The 15375-nt window shown below is 43.1% G+C and overlaps 1 protein-coding gene across 6 annotated transcripts in view; it reads right to left on the bottom strand.

Annotated features, from left to right (window-relative positions):
* The window catches only part of SRGAP2 (SLIT-ROBO Rho GTPase activating protein 2), a 166804-nt gene that overhangs the window by 48163 nt on the left and 103266 nt on the right, over window positions 1–15375 (bottom strand). For 5 of the 6 annotated variants that reach the window (XM_067531801.1, XM_067531798.1, XM_067531797.1 and 2 more), the window contains exons 5-7: window positions 6603–6818; window positions 5615–5743; window positions 617–841 (exon numbers count right to left, since the gene is read on the bottom strand). In XM_067531801.1, coding sequence (XP_067387902.1) covers window positions 617–841; window positions 5615–5743; window positions 6603–6818 — 570 coding nt within the window. The remainder of the gene's footprint in view (window positions 1–616; window positions 842–5614; window positions 5744–6602; window positions 6819–15375) is intronic. The other variant, XM_067531799.1, reaches the window with a different exon arrangement.

The following is a 15375-nucleotide window of genomic DNA, read 5'->3' as shown; positions in this document are numbered from 1 at the left end:
TCCTGTTGGTATGCCTGATCAATTTTACAAAGGCTGGGTAGGTAGAAGATGCATGGATGGGAAGGGAACAACAGTGTTTCCTCTTCGTCTTGAGGATCACAGCTCCCTGGGTATTTTCATCTTCAGCTGGTTTATTACTCAAAATGAGTCAATTACAGTCCACAGATATCCATGCCAGAGCTTATATTTTCCTACTGGGTTCCTTTTCCAAGGCCTCCCTCTCAACTCCCAAGTGGGAATCCAAAAGATGGCCTCTGAGGACGCTGCCAGAACTGCTGTGTTTGGATAGCTGAAGAAACCGCTTATGGAAGTTGCATTGTCCCCATCTCATCCTAGGGAGCAGTTTTCTGTCCCACCTACATACACTCTACAAAGAGGTTACAGTCCTTGTAACTCCTCTACCTAGCCAGCACTGTCCTGTGACAATCAAGTCTTGCGGCCATTCTTCCACAATTCATCTCCAACCCAGTGACACAGAGAACATGCCACTGAGCCCGAACAGGCAGGGACGTTTGTTTTATTACAGATTTAATCTTTTAAATGCAACTAAATGGGTCAGAGATTTCTGTGCATGTTTACAGAACAAGAGCAGACGAAGGCATGGAGATAAACTGACCATGTCTCCCATGTGGGGCTGAAACTCAAACTTCATGGGCGGGCAGAAGACGTTGTTGTACATCTCCATGAGGCGCTGCTTATCACTGTTGGCATCCAAGTTCTCCACTGCATTCTCAATGGCATCCAGGCCCTCGTGCTTTGACTGTTCCAGGTTCAGCTCTGCAGACAGGAACGTCCTGAGAGCTCTGTTGAGGCTAGCATGGTATCCCAGGTCACAGCACTGCTGGAAAACAGACACAATTCTACGTGAATAAAGGAAGAGAGACTAAAACTAAATGGTCCCTGGTTAGGGACATGCGGAGCAGATGGCAAATCATGGATACTAAGTGGTACTCTTAGGATGGATGCTGTCTTATCTCCCATCCAAAGCAGAGGTCTTGATCACTGGTTCTCAGAGATCTCATGATCCATTGTGTAAGAGGAGGGCTGGTAAATACAAGACGGTGAATAAATTCCAACTCAGGTATGACCACCTGCCTCCCTAACATCCCCCTACAGTTTCAACTGGATACATTATTCCTCGTTGACTGCCCTAAATTGTGAAAGTGTCGCTGTGCGCTGTGAACAGCCAGCCACATTTCACCCTAGAAACGGAGGCCATCAATAGTGGATTCCTACCTATCCCTGACCTAGCTCCCTAAGGCAATAGGTTCCCACTGGAAGCACTCTGAAATCCTGGGCTAAAGGGCACTCTATACAAATATTCTAAACCCATGGAGCACTGTTTTTCACATGGTCTTGGAGGAACAATAAGCTGGTGTCGGTTGAGCATCCAGACAACTGATCAGGACACGTATTACAAATACTACATTCATGGGGTTATCTTAATATGCTTTGCACAGAGGCATTCCTCAAAGTATACAGGAAGCCCAGTTTCCATAAGTAGAGGCTTTAACAGGATGTCCACATTTTGCATTTAGATGCTCAAATCAAGAGCTAGCCAAATAAGAGGGCATTAACACATCTGAGTGAGTGCCAACTGGCTCAGAGGATCAGTTCATCACATTGCTGGTAGTCAGCTAAACCCAGGTAACTGAGACAAAGGCCAAATGAATTCTGCCACCCTAGAAGCCCAAGAGCGCCCCTCAAAATGCATGGCTGGAATGGTTTCATTGCTAGGGTGAGACAGAAAGCAAACAAAAACCTTCAGGTAAAAGAAGGTCATAGTCAAGCATTTACTGGATATTACTAACATTAGCATGGTTTCACTGAAAGCCAATCAATCAGGTAGCCTCATCTGCACCCTCCCTTCACAGCCAAGTGCTATAATGTTTCATACGGCAGTGAAGGGCTTTTCATTATTTCATCAGAAACAGCCTGAATTTTTCAGATGTTTAATAAATACTGCTAGAGAAATGTCCACCTTCCAGGAATCACAAGTGAGATTAAATATGCTCGCAGAATATCCAAGAAGAAAGAGACCATCTGCTTGATTGCTATGCTGCTCTGTAAGCAAAAAATCACTAGACTCTCCTCCCCTTCTCCCCCCATCATTTGGGTCTCATCATTGTCCTATTGTAAGTAAATGCCTTCAAATAGAGAGACACAGATCCTGCCCCTCCCCTGCTCTTTACAAGACTTCTGCCACTGAATGCTACTACATGCCTGCGTACCGTGCCAATGGCCGGTGGCCGGTGTGGCATCCTGGCAAAGGAACAGCAGTTGCTGGCTCAACTGGAAGCAGAGAATTAAAGGACATTAAATTCAATCAGAAAGAACAAAAACCCTGAGAACAAAAACAAAAGCTGCTTGATGGAGAATTTGCACGTGCGGGAGGTTCTCTGGTAGAGAGCCATTCAAGCTACTGCTGCTCCGTATGCACATTAAAATTCATGTTACTGCTGCTTGGTACATTTGAGAGAAGTCAGATTCAGTTGAACCAACAGTCGAATGCGGAGAATCTGTTCAGAGTATTTATAAAGACTGACACTCAATTTGTTTAAGATGTGGGTCAATCTACCATAGAGCCTAGACATGGTAACAAGTTCATCTGCGGCACTGTTGCCCATTTTCCAAATTACATCAATGTACATGGGCATCTGAGAGGAGGGCTGAGCTTATGGCAAAAGGATTCATTCATGGATCGGAAAGTAAAGTAAGACTTAATATTTCATAGCCCATCTCCACAAGAAATCAGGAGGATGAGATTAAGACAGCAACTTCTTTCAGCTCTCCTTTATAGAAGCTAGTGGCAGAGAACATTTTCAGCCCCTCCCTCACTTTAACATTTGAAAGCATCCAGAATATCATATTTATAAGTGTGTCAGTCTTACCGGCCTTTTCTGGGTTATATAAATGTTTGATGGAAACGTTCTCCAAGGAAATCAATTTTTTATAAGAATTTAATGATAGCTCATCCAAATTCATTTCTCAACACGACAGCTGATTAACTCTTTGCCAGCAAGCGGCCTTTAAGCAAACCCCGAATACAAAGTCGAGGAAAATAACTGGTTTAAAACTCACTTTCAGGTTTTTTTGGGAGAGGGGAAAGGAAATGGAGGGAGGTTGTGTTATTTTGGGAAAGGGTGGCAAGGGAGAAGGAAAGGAGCAGGGAAAGTTTGAGCTCTTGAGAGAGAAGAGATCTGTTTATTCCCAGGATTGCATCACCATCCTAAAAGCAGGCTGTCAGACACACTCACCCAAACATCCACTCGCTCCATTCTTTTCTCAGCCTTTGTGGTCCACTGGCTTTTTTGAGAGAAAATACAGATTGCAGAAGGCTCCCAAATGCAGCTCAAACCTGACATCTTTCAAGATCAACTTCTCCATTCGTGAAATACTTTTCATTAACATTCAGGATCTGCCTCAGTCTCAAGAGGCAGGAAACTCAGAATCACTGACACAGGGCTGGGACAACACTCACCACTTATTCTATGGAGGATATTGCAGGGTATTGCAGCTTTGATTTTCAGATCCTGAGAGTATTTAAATCAGACCCTCAAGGCTACTTTATCAGGGTTTTACCACTGCTAGGTTTAAGTCTCCTTCTGAACCATTGCAGTTTAGAAAGTGTCATTGTTAGACCGGGAGTACCTGGTTCTGTTTCCAGCATTGTCATGGATTCACTCCATGACCCCGCAGCAAGTCCCTTCATTTGTGTTTCCACCTCTGAAAAATGGAGCTGATAATGCTTACCTAGTCCTTGTAAAGCATTTGGGGATCTACAGATAAGTGTTCTATAGTCACTAAGTATGTGCTTTGCACAGTTAATCAAGTAGCTAAAGGGTTAACTCTCTCACTGTATATCAACATGGCCAGAACTGTAGCCACCTGAGCTACTGATTTCTGAGCATCAAGGAATAGTAAACTGCTGAAACTTGTGTTCTTCCTGGCACCCGTGACAGCCAGAGCACTCCTAGTGAGACACGTCCTGCTACTATACTCACCCAAAACTCCTTGGGATCACCTTGCTGTTCAAAGAAGATTTAAGGACTTACCAAGGAAATCTAAATGGGTTCTGTGTGATTTTTCAGTACACATGCCTCATGGGAGGCATATTAAGAACTGGCAATGGAGAGTGATCAGGGAAGGGGAATTAATTCTCGTTTCAATCCTCCTCCCCCCCACTCACTTTCCCTCTTCCAAACAATTTCCCTCAGGGCTCAGCAAATATGGTTTAAACCTCAATTAGAGGGTAGTATTATGGTTGTCATCAAGAAATGGAACAAAGTGGGACCCAACAATCCCTGACTCGATGCGCAGAACTAGTTCAATGCAGCTCATGTGTCAGTTCTGTCAAGTGGGGCAGGGCATTCACACACTAGGCAAAACATCCAACACCACTAGCTCTGCAAGACATGGGGCCAGGTCTACACCCTATCCACACCCCTGAGCGACGTAGTTATACTGACTGAACCCCCTGTGTAGACAGCGCTAGGACATAGTCACTGCCTGTCAGACTAAGAGCAGCTTCGCTACAACAGCTTAGTTGCATGTGAAGACAAGCCCTGGGTCATCTCAGACTCCTGAAGTGGCTTTCATGAGTTTCAAGCAAGTGTGAATGTTAAGGTAGAGATGTTAAAAGTTGTTATTCAGTTTATTCCTTTAATAAAACAAATACAGTGCTAAGAGAAAGATGCTGAATTGCCAGCCCTGCAGACTGAGGTCTCCTATTTAGTTGCAGAACGTGCACCACATAGGCAGTTGCATGACAACTACCCAGACATGCTGCTTTATGACAATCTGCCTCAACCCTATGCATGATGGGACTCTACTAAGGAAGAGGAGAGTTAGCAAAGGCATGAAGAAACAAATGGGCTATGGAAACCTGAGACTACCATTGAGCTAGGGGTGGGAATTTGCGGGACTGTTGGTCTTACATACACCTTACCACTGGAACAGGTCTAATGCGAATCTTATTATGTAGTTCAAATAGCTGCTGTTGGAAACACCTTAAGTCACTGTAGACTTGTGTGCATTTGAACCCGCAGAAGGTCCTGGATACAGGAGAATGGCTCTCTACACATCTCATTGATCATTCTAAAAAGAGACCATACATTTCTAATTTAGAGGATTTCAAAAAATGAGTTAAAAGCAGTTTCGGGAGCTATGTCCGCCTCTTAGTCCTTCTGCCAACTGGTTTATGGTTTTACAAAACACTTTTCCCTTTTTTTAAGAAACGTGTGCCTCTTTGAATTAGAAGCTTGGGGATTTCTTAAAACAGTACGCATAAAACGTAAAGCCGATTGAGCTGACAGTTTCCCTTCAATGAAGCACTCCCTCTTCACAAAAACGTCTATACTCTGTACACAGGGTACAAACCTCCTTCGCCGAACAACTGTTTAAGAGCAGCCTCCCGAGCTGCTTCACTACTGACTATTGTACCGGGTGTGTTTCCCCATGGTCTCCACTCTGCACTGACAGACATCACTGAAGGTCACCATTGCAGAGGCGCTGCAAAGGATGCTAGCACAAAAGGGGTTAAAGAGGGAGATGTACACAGTGGGGTTAATGGGAATGACATTTAATACAGGTGCCCAAATAGCAGTGCACTTACATCAATGAGATCAGACAGATCGTGGATGTAATACTTGAACACAGATGCATTGGTGGCTTCCAGAGTCAGCAGATACTCATTTCTTGCCTTAATGGCTTTCAGTTTATTTTCAGTATATTTTGCTTGGCGCTGAAAAAAGACCAAAGAGTTCATTTAAAAAAAAAAAAGGAAAAGAGAAAAAGAAAAACGTTCTTGGTGACAGACCAAACTGCGCCTTCAGAACAATTACACCTCATCTCAATGCTCACTTCCCTTCATTTAGGATTTCATTTCATCTCACAAAATTCCAAGACTTAATATAGATCAGCATTGAGATTGTTAACCAGACAACCCTGCATTTAAGGCTTTCCCTGAAAGCAACCCAGAAATCAAGAGGAAGCGGAGGGGTGAAGTCTTAGATGGGTCTTACAAGGTTGTAAGGTGACTTACAAACTAGATGTCATTTCAATCGACCTCCAGATCTGCAAGTCCTCTGGGCTATTTAATCTGACTGCTAGAGAATCTGGATCTGCTTAAGAAAAGAGCTAGGAATTAACATCTGCCCCGCTTTGTTTGTGTCTCCCCCGACACCATTGGCCTGACCCTCATGTGCTGCAACATCAGTGGTCAATTTAAACCAGCTAATGATCTGGCCCCCACATCTTACTACCCCACTGAAGTTTATGAGAAGGCAATCACCTGCCCAGTAGCAACTTCAAGGAAAATATCCTTACCTTCTGGCCTCATCCCTCTCCGGGAAGAGGCTCTGGCTCTGCGGCCTCTATGCATAACGAAGATAATTACAGAACTTGGCTGCTCTGCTACCCAGCCAAGTTAATGATGTTGCTCATCTCTGCATTCCCTAACTGTGCATCCTTACCCAGGCATTAGTGCTGCGTTTTGAATTTAAGTATCACTAACAGGAAACTTCTCCGCAGTCAGTCTGCTGGACAACTGCAGAGCTCTCCTCCCTACATGGTTCATTTCCACAGTGCTACTACTCACATACCTTCTCCTTCATTTTCTCAATTTTCTTGACAGAGCTTCGTCGGACGTGTTTCTCTTCAAACCGAACGTTGGAAGTGGAGTCAGGGGAGCGTGGAGTCTGCTTGTCCTCCTGCTTCACCGACTTCCCAATCTGCTTCTCTTCCTGTTTTTCTGCCTCTTTCAGTTTGCTCTGAGCGCTGATGCTGTCAGCATTGTACATGTGGTAGGTCTTCATCACCTGCAAGAGACATCATTGAACAGTCACATGGCAGCACGGTTTCACATGCTCCGAGAAGAATGGACATGTTGTACCCAAGGCAAACATGCTAGATGCTCACATATTTTAGGGATGGCTTCTTAACATGGAGTATCTGCCCCAGTTTCAGCCTCCAATATAGCTGCACTTAAACTGTAATCCTGGAGTAAGAGCAGCACCAGCGCACACCCTTGCTTATAGCCATCTATGCTAGTTTTCTGCACCACTGGCTGATCACTGAGGGCTGAAATTGGGACAAATCCCCAGTATAAACTAGGCCTTAGGTGCTTAGAGAGGTTATTTACTGGGGATGGCTGGGGAAATCAAGCGGTGCTTTCATCTTTAAAACAAATGGATGTCATTCTACAGATCAGAAACATTACTTCAAGACAGCCAAATACACTTCCAAAAGAGGCAAAAAGTTCTTCACTGAAGATGCTTTCAAAACAGCTACCCATTGTCCCTGAAAAAATATGCTTCATTATCGGACACTCATAGCTCTATAGACCACAATATTTTATTTCATGCCAGCCACCACCTTATAGCTAAGAAAGGACATTTTGTCAGTGACGAGTGGCTCAGCAATAGTTTCTGATAGAAAGAAAATCCCAACTGGGCAAGTTCTAATGGTGACAAGAACGTCCTATCCAGAATAGGGACAGGGCATGTGCATGCACGAAAAGGGTTCTCAGAGTATTTCTGGAGTCTAACTGGGTTATTATTATTCAGCTCTGATTTGGAGTGCTTTTTCCATCAAGTAATTTTGATCTTGTTAAGCTCCTTTTAGTGGAATCAAGCGGACTAACCCAGGGAGGGTGGGGGGAGGAGGAACACTCTAAATTGGCTGCATGGTAGTTTTGGGTCATCCGCTCGGCTTTCAAAAGTTTTGAGTTATTATAGCCTCCAAACTAAATGAAACCAGTCACTGGGGATTCACTCATCTCCTGCAGCCCTGTGTAAATCAGTGACTTGCTCCCACAGACTTCAGTGGCAATTGCCTGTCACTTCTCTGTGACTCAGGCCTGAGCCCACATTTATTTAAATACAATTTGAGGTCAACAGTTTTTTGTTTGTTGGTTAGTTTTTATAAGTAAAAAACTAATAAAGGACCAGCTGATTTCCTTAAGGGGGACTATACCGCACTGAAAAATTATCATCCTCTGTACATATTTTCATGGAAGTGTTCACTCCCGTAGTGTTGGAGGCCCAGAATCAGTTCTTTTGTACTATCTGCTGATAAACCAACAGCATAATGCTGCTTGCTGAGGTCCTGTTGGCTGGATCCAAATAGAAAAATGATGGAGAGAGAAAGGAACAGACTCTAGGGAGAGATGCACTGTAGGGTTAAGATGGGGAAGTGCTTTAAGTGAACAGCTGCATTTTAAGGAGAGTAGTGTAATGAGAAACATTTGGATAAAAAATGACTTACAGAAACATTCTAAAATCTAGCTACTCCGACTCAAATGCCAGGTTTGCTAAATTATTACACCTTCAAATGTACTTGGAGAGTAAAGACAAAGAATCCTCTGATTTGATGCTTTGTCGGTGCAACACACTGACATTTCATCAGCCCTTTGATAGTGAGATACGAATATGTACCTTCATAATGTAAAAATGAGAGGTGCCTTTATCCATATTTCATACAGCAGCTCAATGGGCCTGGAGGCTTCTAGTGTCAGAAAACAATTTGTACAGTTGTTCTTTAGCAGTGACAAAAGGAAGAACTTGTCGCCACAGGCTTTTAGAGCGGCTGAGCCTTTGTGGGCCTCTTGTATTTAAATTTTAGGATTAGGCATTTATTGGACCTTCATCCCGCAAAATGTTTCCTAGTGAGATACGACGTCCTGTGCATGCAAAGTCCTGATGGACAAACCTTAGTCAGTCAGATACAGATATGAACCTCTTGGATCTGCAACCTTAGGCTTTGCAAGTCTCTTAAGAACACTGTCTTTTGGGAGTTGCAGGTATTACCAGAGTTGGAACCCGTAAGGGCAGAGTTGCACAATGAATATGGAATATGGAAACTAAGGAGGGGAGGAGGAAGAGGCGGAGAGAAGACAACCTCCATGTATTTTCGTTTCAGAGAACACTTGGATCTAGTTTTATGCAAATCAGGAGAAGAGAAGTGAAAGGGCATTACATCTCAACTGGTTTGTCCATCCTCCATTAAAAAGGATTTTGTAGTGGAAGTAGATGCTAATAATAGGCTGATAAGTGTTATCAGAGCATAGGGCTCAATCTTGCAGTTCTGAATTCAGCCCAGTTTCCTTTGGCAGCCATTTCATTTGAAGATGCAAAACCATTTATGACCATTTCACCTTAGTTTGAACTTGAATGCTGTCTCCTCACTCAAGGATCAGCAAAGGTTCTCAGTTACAGAGAACAGCTATACTTAAACATAAAAGAGCATGAGAATAAAGAGAGACCTTCTGAATAATTTACACACAGACTTTGAACTACAACATATGCCTAGATTAGAAAGCAGGCATTTATAGTAGCTGTGAACTGCACAGAAGTCTATTTTCCTCTATCACTGGAAAGGGAGCTGGCAGGCAGCAGGAGAAATTAATAAAATCCCAATTTTAATTAAATCCTGCTGACGATGCTTCAGCGTCTGCTCCATATTTGGCAATGGGGTCAGTGCTGACTCACTATGGCCAGCTGAGGTCAAAACCACAGCCAAAGAACAGATTAATACAAAAGCAGGAACAGGACATAAAATTCCGAGGGCACACTGTAAATAAAATAGATTCCTGAAGGCATTTGCCAGAGATTCAATTTTGTTTCATTTCATGTTCACATTGTGAATTTTCTGCACGGTATTGAAAATGAGGTATTAATGTTGTTGCATTAAATATCAGTCATCTTATTGACTAGTCTTAAAGGTTATATAGTATCTTTATAAAATGCGTGAATGATTCAAAAACTCAAGAAATGGGGGGGGGGGGGGGGGCCGCCAAAGAGTGGTAAAATAATACTATTTCTTTGAGCAAAATCTGCCCCAGGCAAATTAAAAAGCAGAACTCAGTTAATAGTGATCAGTGATCTCAGATAGTAAATTCATAAAGCTGGTGCACAAGATCTTAGACTGAAGATGCAATTGCTACATTCCCTTTCCCAACTCATTTGGCTGCTAATCTGCAGGTAAACAGAGGGATGGCATGGATCAGGCATACTGACAAGACATGCGAATTTTCAGATGCAGGATTGCTAGAGCTGAGCAAGATCTCAGAGTGCAATATTGCTGATAATCCGCTAACCTTGAAGTTATTTAGTATTTTATCTGTCATAGGCACCACTACTAATTTCACAGGATCCAAATATAGACACAGACTGGAATACTAAGGTGAGGCATTGGGTTTCACGTAATGACTTAAGCCCCAGATTGCCTGTGCTTCACTTGAAATGTGATGTTTGGCCACAAAATTAAAGGGATAAACAGTGATGTGGCTGAATTTAAAACTAGACTGAACATAAAACTCTCATTTGCTCTGAGAGATCATCAACTGGTCTTATCAGATGTTTTAAGTTCATACAAAACATTATTTTAGGCCTGATTGATGTATATAAAACATCCACAAATGCTGCTAACATCAATGGACAAAGCATTCATTTGCCCAGGATTGCATGAAATCTGTGAATCCCAATCAATGATTCATCTAGTTTCGAGACAGTTGCTCATCATTTCTGCAAACTGGGCAGCTGAACAGAAACTTCCATGCAGCTAGTTTAGACTGTTTTTTCATGGTTAGTCCACTGATTCCTGTAAAAGATATTTAGTAAGGGCAGTTACACTAGAGAAAAGGCAATTGTAACAGAACTGAATACTACACCATTTTCACAAGTTCTAACTGAATCCTGTTCGTTCTCTCTCACACACACACACACACACACACACACACACACACACACCCTCCATGATGAAACCTAAAGGAAACAGGGCAGTGAGTTTCTTCTCAGTAGCTAGAATATTTCATAGGCAAAGACATTTCTAGCAATCCTAACTACAACTGTTCTCTCTTGCCCAGGCAGTCAATATCTTGAACCAAATTAAGCCTTTGACACCGATGGGCACAACAACCTCATCAGAATGAATAGGGTGATACCAGGTGTGAATCTGGCCCCCATGATGTAACCATCTCATGCACTCATTTTGCTAATGGCATGTTATTCATGGCAAAAATGACAAGAAACTGAGTGGCTGGTGATTACCCTTGATCCACCTAGAAAGAAAGCTACTTCACTGTATGGCTGGGTGGGGATTGCTCTCCTTGTAATTTGAAAAGTATGTTCAGAAAAGGGATGATCTGAAATCCTAAAATGAAAGAATGTACTTCCAGTCTCCATCAACAGGGATGCCAAGATGACTCATGCACTAATAAAATGTTCATCATTGGGTTGCTTAGTGAAGTCTGACTTAAAGGATTTTCCCATGATGAGTCCTTTAAGGTAACTTCCTTCACTACCTGGTACAATGACCTGTGAGAAACCGGTGCCCTCAACATGCCTGTCTGAGCACAGGAGTTCTTCTGGACAGCCATCTTACCATCTCAAGTGCTGTGTATACTTAGTGCAATTTAAGTTAATCAAAATACTTGAAAGACAAGTGTCTGGAGGCAGACCTCTTCTACTGTAGGAGCCCTTACCCTAGAATATAATAGAGGAGAGAAACAAACACTAAGGAAGCCGAGATTGAGCCAGCAAATGAGAGGCCATTCCTATAGCAGGCAAACCAGATGACCTGACCTGATTTCATAATTTATAGAGCCACGTTTATTCTTGGTTGAACTCCGCTGCCATCAACAAGTAAAGCATGCAAAGATCACGGCTACACAAAGCAATGCTGGACGTCTAACAGCATTAACGACGACGTCATCTAGTCCGTTAGACTCTGTAGACATTCCATCCAGATTTTTGTATCACACTGGGACTCAACGGTCATTGCTTGGAGTTGCCTTTAAGCAATACAAGAGGTCTTCGCAGGGGTAAGCTTGCTGATTCAGTAATCCTAACTGCTCCCAGGGGAGAGCACGGGGTGAGATCCACCACCACCACGATTCACTCTCCTGCAGAGCAATACCACTAAGTTATCAGGCCAGAATGTCAAAATTGTCATGCATCGGCAGCTGCGTTTCTGTGGTATAGCATTAAAAATTCCAGCTTAACTGTTCCAGCACCAAGAGCTCTGGTGTGTGCTGAATTCTTTCTTCCCTTCCTGAACTCTACTGTCTTCTCACACATGCTTAGTCCAAACATTTGGTTTTAACACTCCAATGCTTAACTCCCTCCTTTGACATTTTTGCTGGTATATATAATTTCAGAGCAACACCCCTCTCTACTCTCATGTTAGCCGTTAACACCCAAGCTCCACCCTAAGGTCAGTGTTCTGACTTTCCAAAACGTGCCCGAAGCATCTTTTCAGGGAGAAGAGGGGCGAGGGAAAGAATTTACACTACAACTTATCAGCAACCCAGAATCAGGCAAAAAACAAGGTGTTCTGTACAACAGCCCCACAGAAAAAAAAATGTTTGCAGGGCTTGTTTCTAAAATGGAAGCAACCCACCAACAGATGAGGAAAGGACAGATTTCATCAAACAGCAAACGTATTTCATTCAGCTGTGCAAGGAGGAAAGCCTCAGAACAGCATGTGAGCTTTATGAACATGTTTCTTCTCCTTCCCCAGGCAATGCCTCTTCCTTGGAGTGTGTGCCGGATACACTGCAGAATGCAAAGGACAGATGGTGGCTGACTCCCTGGTGTCACTTGTTTTTCTGGCATGCAGGAGTAGCACATGTACACAGTGGTCTTTTCCACTGAAATCACACAGCTTTCTTCTGCAACAAGGTTTTTTTTCCTCAAGCTGGCCACATGCAATCACTATGCCTGTCTGACTCACGTAGCAGAAACCCTCAAATATTTTAGGGCATTTGAGGTTCTTTTAATCATTTGTTATGCCTCGTTTCCCCTCATTTTAAAATGCCTCTGCTGCTGGTAGCAGGCACAAGTTCAAGCAGGATCTTTGGGAACTGGGCAGCAATCAGGAGTAGCCTCAATGCAGCACTGAATCATCAAGAAATGGTGAAACTGCTGCATGGACAAATCACCCCACAAAAACGGGGTTTGATCCGGAAAAAAGGGATCAGCAACTTCAATCTGTAGCACAATGAAAGCCATTTTCTTTAAGATAGAATTTTCAACCTGACAGGTTTGAGGTACTGTTGAAAAAGTATCAGGATAGAATGGGGATAAGTGCTAGAAAAATTGTGGTTCAAGAGTAGATTTTATGCATATATGTCCAGTCACTGGAGAGTACTGGGGTGTCATTTTAACCAAATATCACAACTTATTGGATTTTTTTTTTTTTTTTTTAAACTAAATGACCCTTTGATAACCCTCCTGGGACAGTCTAGAGAAAATGGTACACAAGTGAAAAGAAAATTAATCTCATCTGCTCGTAATTTCTCAGCTACCAATAACCTGCCTCGTAAAAAAATAAAGATGTGAGGCGGTTATGGAAAAATTTATTCACCAATTACATACCCAGCAAACTAGACAGAAGACAAATAGGTACTTAGATATATGGTTACCATTTATTCAGTACTCCAAATACATTCACCGGCAAAAAACTCAGAACACGTGTCTTTTTAAACTATTAATATTTGATAGATATGCCTGGTTTGTTAAATGTCAAAATTCACTACATTTTATAAAATCACTAGAAATGACATGACATGGGTAACGTGAAGACACTACTTTGTAATATGGTAACACCTAGTTAGAAAGATCCAATAATTATATTACTATATTATGTTTCTCTAAACAAAAAAGTCACTTGTGATAATTCTTGTACTGTCTCTGATATTTACATGGCTAAGATTTGTAAACCTATCTGTAAATTTGTAAATAAAGACAGTTTAAAACAAAAACAAAAGGGAAGAAATGGGAAACTATGGAGGCAGAAAGAGCTCTAGATGGTAAGTGTCAAGATACAAGGATGAAAGGGTCAAGGAGATCAGACTTTCCGAAGTTGCAGGGGATCCTCATTTAATACTTATCACCTGTGATGGGTGTTTGCCCCACACAAAGCCAGACTAAGTAAAATGGGACAATTACCCTTGTGACAGGCTGCCCATGGAGGAGAGTCAGGGCTGATAAGGCCTAATGGCTGATGAAGCTGAGCTGGGAGAGGAGTTGGGCTGAGCATAAAAAGAGGAAGGTGGTGGTAAGAGAGGGCCAAAGGGAAGAACTCTACAGTCACTCCCTAGAGAGGAGGGGAGCTGGCAACAGGTCAGGAGGAGTTTGAGGGAAGGAGTAAGCCTGAGATCCTGCCTTGGAACACAGACTTTGGCAAGAGCCCGACAGGGTGTGAAACAGTCACAGGGAGCAGAGGAAGCTCTAAGAGTAACCCAGAGGGGGCCTGAAGATAGGGGAGAAAGGCGGGAAAAAGCCCAGGGGAACAGCAACAAGACTGGAGCTTGAGCAGACAGTGGTTGCTGGGCATAGTGTCCCTGGGCTGGAGTAGTGGGAGGGCCCAAGTTCCCCAACTGGCAGCTGGGAAAGTGGGACAGATTGGGCAGTGGATCAGAAGACAGTCAGAGACAGTTTATCCAGTGGGACTTGGGATAGGACTAAAGTGACTTGGCCGGAGGGCCGAACCACACAGAGGGAGCCCCTCAGTGATGAAGAGGGAATAACCTGATTCCAGAGAACCATCGGACGTGACCACAGGGTGAGAAACTGAAAAAGGGGGCATCAGACCGGCTTGGTGACTGACCACAGCTTTGAATAGTCAACTGTGTGACACCCCCTGCCCAATAGCAGCAACCAGTATGTGGCTCTTCTGGGGTGCTTCCAAGAAAGAGGGCTCCAAGAGAAAGGCTGTCTCATGCTCATTTTAAATGGATTCTCCAAGGGCATTCCAATTTCAAAGTTAGTGTTCTCAAAGAAAGACATGTTTGCAGTTTCTGAAAATGCTCCACTTCTTGGGGCAGGTTTGATTTTTCCCTAGACTCTTGGAGCAGTCTGGCTGAGAGTAGACATCGCAGTTTTGTCAACTTTGACCACTATCCAGTTTTTGATTCCAATAAATTCTGAGTCATAGTGAATTTCATGTCCCAGAACATGAAAATTCTTTAACAGCATTGCTCAACTGATATTTCTGTATTTAAAATCAGCAAATCTTAAATCCTTGCTCTGACTTTTTCTCACTGAATCTCACCAAATCCCAATTACAAACTACAGGCACCAAGAAAGGGAACAGTTTCTAGACTCAGGTTTTAATGGCAAGATCACTGTTAGCATGAAATATTGGGTCAGAATAGCAGTTACTTATCAGCCACCATCTGGTCTGCACGGCTAGATGTTCTACCAGTAGGACTTCTACTCATCATTTTTAAAACATCCCCATGTTATCAGGTGGGCACCCGACCACTTCCTGGTAAAAGGGGAAGGAGTTGTGGGACAGTGTCCATGTCTTTGCGATTACTCTCCTCAACCCTTTGTCCACCAAAGTGCAGATCTGAGGACATCACTGGAGTAT

This window comes from Emydura macquarii, unplaced genomic scaffold (assembly GCF_026122565.2).
Source record: "Emydura macquarii macquarii isolate MOO-44397 ecotype Brisbane River unplaced genomic scaffold, CSIRO-AGI_Emac_v2 contig_3220, whole genome shotgun sequence".
NCBI lineage: Eukaryota > Metazoa > Chordata > Testudines > Chelidae > Emydura > Emydura macquarii.
The sequence above is the reverse complement of the archived record's forward strand: the minus strand, read 5'-3'. Positions and strand labels throughout refer to the sequence as shown.